The sequence below is a fragment of the Branchiostoma belcheri genome, unplaced genomic scaffold (genome assembly GCF_001625305.1).
Source record: "Branchiostoma belcheri isolate BF01 breed outbred unplaced genomic scaffold, Haploidv18h27 scaffold5, whole genome shotgun sequence".
Classification (NCBI taxonomy): domain Eukaryota; kingdom Metazoa; phylum Chordata; class Leptocardii; order Amphioxiformes; family Branchiostomatidae; genus Branchiostoma; species Branchiostoma belcheri.
The window spans coordinates 7,439,937-7,444,824 of NW_017804131.1; the positions used below are offsets into that span (position 1 = coordinate 7,439,937).

General features: G+C 41.4%; 1 protein-coding gene across 1 annotated transcript; it reads left to right on the plus strand.

Annotated features, from left to right (window-relative positions):
* Positions 1 to 459: 459 nt before the first annotated feature.
* LOC109479733 lies at positions 460 to 4,697 on the plus strand (the record flags this gene model as incomplete). The annotated part of the gene is made up of 4 exons (XM_019781723.1): positions 460 to 613; positions 2,350 to 2,471; positions 3,392 to 3,572; positions 4,515 to 4,697. Coding segments are annotated over 4 exons (534 nt in total), but the record flags the coding sequence as incomplete, so codon positions are not given.
* Positions 4,698 to 4,888: the final 191 nt, after the last annotated feature.

A 4,888-nucleotide genomic window follows, 5' to 3' on the forward strand; every position in this document is an offset into this window, starting at 1 on the left:
GTCTGTGTGTGTGTGTCTGTGTGTGTATGTGTGTCTGTGTGTGTATGTGTGTGTGTGTGTGTGCGTGTGTGTGTTTGTGTTGTACTTATGTGTGTGTGTGTTTGTGTGTGTGAGTGTGTGTGTGTCTGTGTGTGTGTATGTGTGTGTGTGTGTGTGTGTGTGTGTGTGTGTGTGTGTGTGTGTGTGTGTGTGTGTGTATGTGTCTGTGTGTGTGTTAATGTGTCTGTGTGTGTATGTGTGTGTGTGTGTGTGTGTGTTTGTGTATTTGTGTGTGTTTGTGTTGTACGTATGTGTTTGTGTGTGTGTGTGTGTGTGTGTGTGTGTGTGTGTGTGTGTGTGTGTGTGTGTGTGTGTGTGTGTGTGTCTGAGTGTGTGTGCGTGTATTTGTGTTAGTGTGCGTGTTTGTGTTTATAGCCTTTATCATGGATCGTTTGAGTACTGACTATATAACCTTTTTTTTTTCAGACCATCAAACTTTCCACTGTGGAACCGCGATTCATAAAGAACCCGTATACAGAGTACTATGGCTTCTTCATAGAGAAATCACGAAATGGACGAGGCACAGGGAAGGTGATTCGGGTTAAGCATCTGCCGCAGCAAAAATTCATCAAAGGTAGTAGAACGGTTTATTTCAATTCACTGAAAAAGTACAGCCCAGTTGCAGCCCGAAGGCCGAATTGTCAGGCTTGTTTACAAACAAAGTCATATCATCATACTACTTGTTTGTGACACAGTACTGGCTGTATATCGCCTACTACTCACATTGAATTGACTTGATATCTAAGGAGCTCTATAGAAAACTGAACCCGTGACGCCAACCAACGAATTGACTTGTTAGGGCGCAGAGCTCTCCGTGTTGCGCAGAGTTGCGTGACGAAGTCTTTATTTGTGACACAGTACTGGCTGTATATCGCCTACTACTCACAGAGCTCTATAGAAAACTGAACCCGTGACGCCAACCAACGAATTGACTTGTTAGGGCGCAGAGCTCTCCGTGTTGCGCAGAGTTGCGTGACGAAGTCTTTATTTGTGACATAGTACTGGCTGTATATCGCCTACTACTCACAGAGCTCTATAGAAAACTGAACCCGTGACGCCAACCAACGAATTGACTTGTTAGGGCGCAGAGCTCTCCGTGTTGCGCAGAGTTGCGTGACGAAGTCTTTATTTGTGACACAGTACTGGTTGTATATCGCCTACTACTCACATTGAATTAACTTGATATCTACAGAACTCTATAGAAAACTGAACCCGTGACGCCAACCAACGAATTGGCTTGTTTTGGCGCAGAGCTCTGCGGGGGTATCGCGGAGGGCTGTACGAGCAACCTCCATGGAGGAGCTCTGCAGAGCGAGCTGAGGGCTGAACGAGCAACCTCCATGGAGGAGCTCTGCAGAGCTCCTCCATGGAGCTAGCTCGTGCAGCCCCTATTGGTTCAAATACATACTAAAATGTAAACGGTCAACTTATTTATCATATATACATAAATTATTTTAGTCAGCGATATCATAGATAAAATTTGAGAACACGTTAAAATCACTCTAAAAATTGACAGGCAAATGGCTAAAATCGACAATAACATTGTAGGACATTAAAAGTCATTCTAAGATTGACAGGCAAATGGCTAAAATCGACACAAGAATTTGTAACGAAGAGTGGAGCAATAATGTTATCAAGGACTATGAATTGTTTATCAAACGTGTCATATGGGGGATGGCACTGTTCCTGTATCGATCTGTTTTACAACGCTGTAAGTTCAGTTTATTCGAAGAGCGAGTCTGGCGACTGCTGACAGGTAAGGGACAGTCACAACTTTGTAATGAACATCGCCCACCCCCCTCCCCAACTACTAATCTTGGGGTAGAACAAACCCCCCTCCCAACTACTAATCTCCAAGCAGATGTTGGGGTAGAACAAACATGATCTGTTCCCACATTTTCCACGGTACAAAAAAGCGAGAAGAAGTTGACCACTCTGTATTAGTACAGTGACTAGAACACTTTGTATTAGCCTAGTATAGTACCCTTGTATGTTCCTTATGTATGTATGTCTAAGCAAGGACATTATACAGTATGTAATGTCCTTGGTCTAAGTCAAGTAGTGCATCTTTTGTCTCCACTTTTCTATATACGTTTGCTATGTGTCTGTTATATCTTGACCTGTACCTAGCCCGTCGTGGCATGAATGTACAATAAAGGTATTTCAGTTCAATTAATAACTATGCACTTTTCCACTTTTCATTCATACAGCATAGATATGCTTACTTTACACTTATCGATCAATGTCAGCTGCCGGAATATTGTACAACGTTGAACTAATTTTGCTGTTGTAATTTACGTCTCCTTTCAGCGACTTTACTAGTCTACAGCTACACAGGTACACCGCCTGCCGATGGCACTTACGTTGTACTGCAGTTTATACAGTCTGAAAAGTACTTGTATCGCAACGAAAATGGTGAACTGCGGCTGAAGGTGAGTTTGTTCGTTTGTTTGATTATTTATTTAAATGCAATAGTGCATAACAAGTGGCAACCAGGCATCAACAAGGCTGGTAGCGGCTACCACTGACACATAAGTGCATAAATACAAGAATACAAGGCATATCAAAATACAATATTACTTAGTACGTACAAATTCAATTCAATATTATACAATAGCAATATACATGGAAAGTACATACAAATTCAATCAATACAGAAGCAATACAATATAAGTACAATACAAATCGATAAAATGATCAAAGTTGAAATGGAACGGTTGGAGGATTTTTATTTACAATTGGTGTTTGGGTAATCAGGATAAGAGGTGGTGTTTGCATTTGGCCTTGAATATGGAGAGTTTATATAGATATAGAGACATGTGAGAAAGGAACTCATAATCATAAGTAGGTTGCAATTGCCTTGCAAGAACGCATCAGCTAACAAGAGTTCCGAGATCTCATACCCCATGAAAATGGGCTTGACACGTAATTGTAAATTTCTTCTTTAATTATGCAAATGACCTCTACATTAACATAATAAATGCACGGTGATTTTGATTAACTTACACATGTCCCAAGTATGAAATTCCTATCATTTACCACTAAGGAGGAGGAGAATTTTCAGATTAATTATGAAAATTCTGTAGTTAAATTATTGGTATCTGGTGATATTCGTCCTGCCATAGATTATGAATATGACATGTATCAAAGTCCCATGATGTAAAACACTGGAATTAGAGGATTATGCTGGCTACAAATGTGCGGAAACACAAGCACACAGACCGACAGACACACACACAAACACACACACACACAGACAGACAGATACACAGACATGCCAAAAACAATACTTCCATATTTCATGGAGGTAACTAGAACAGGGCCACTAAAATGTTTGTCTCTATTCTGACAGAAAGATGGCTTTCATCCGGAAAGTGCCGTGGGCATCACGACAGCTGCCGACCCACGAGTGTTCCTGATCAAATCGGGGAAACATTCGCGGGACTTCGTGATCAAATGGCAAGGCTCCGCCGATCACACCATCACCCTGCTTCCACAAAGCGCGAAACCCGTCGAACTCCAGCCCATTGGAGGTAAGATTTTTTTTTAATATTCCGAAACATGTAATCACAAAACGTTGTAACGGCACACTCAAGTTTTTTCAACTTATATTAATGCCGCCACCAACACAGGGGACAATACAATACTCATTTTTACCTGAGCGAAGTGAGGAAAGTCGTGCAAAGTGCCTTTCCCAAGGGCACAAGATCGGTGGCATGTCAGGACTCGAACCCGGGGCCTCTGGTTCCGAGTCGAGAACGCTGCCGCTACGCCACACGGCCCCACAGGTAAGATTTTTAAACGTCTCCTTCATATTTTTGCTGCTTCGATGACAATATTGGCATTGGCAACGTGGGGTCGTGTGAGGTAGCGGCAGAGTGCTCGACTCGGAATCAAGAGGTCCCGTGTTCGAGTACTGACATGTCACCGATCTTGTGCCCCTGGGAAAGGCACTTTACACGACTTTCCTCACTTCGCTCAGGTGAAAATGAGTAGTGTACTGTCCCATGTGTTGGTGGCGGCATTAATATAAGTTTAGAAAAACTTGAGTGTGCCGTCACCCTGTCTTGTTGTTACATGTTGGATTGTAAAAGAAAATATTGGCATAGAGAAAAGAACTTGTTATAAATAATGAAAAAGCGAAATAATGAAGACATCACCATCGACCAAAAAGTGAAAGATCAATCATATTACAATGCATTTAGAATGTTTGATTCTAGGCACACATGTAGCTTTTTATGATAATAATAATAATAATGATAAATAAAACTGCGCCTGTCATAGATTTCATTAGTTGTTTGTTTCAATCTATTAAGATAGTTCGAAAGTAACTGTAGGCTAAAAAATATAGAAGACAGGTAAAGATGAAGCAACTTGTTTGATAAGACCCGTAAGTTTGAAGTAGGTTTAAAAATACAGAAAGAAAGTTAAAGAAGTAACTTGTTTGGTAAGTTTGAACCTATTTTTTTCCACAGTAAATGGACCATCGGATGGGCAGCTGTTCAAACTTGAATTGCCGATACTTCGCACGGTGGTAAAATCTGGGCTGTAAAGTTCCCACATCCGGCTACAGGGAGACAGCTTAGGAACAGCAACACGTTCACTCTGCCCAAAGCGAGGACCCTGCGCCTGAAACAGTCCTTCATTCACTGCGCAGTAAGACTGTTCAATGCCAGTGACAATGGCTGATACATGTATCTGAAAACCTATGCCTGCTATTTGCATGCATATAGCAGAGTGAATGGTGTTTGTACATATTTGTATATAGTGTGTTTTTCTGTGTACCTGTCCTGTCTTGCTTTTTTAACTATTGTAAAAATCAGTTACGCAATTCAGGGATGTCATGCAG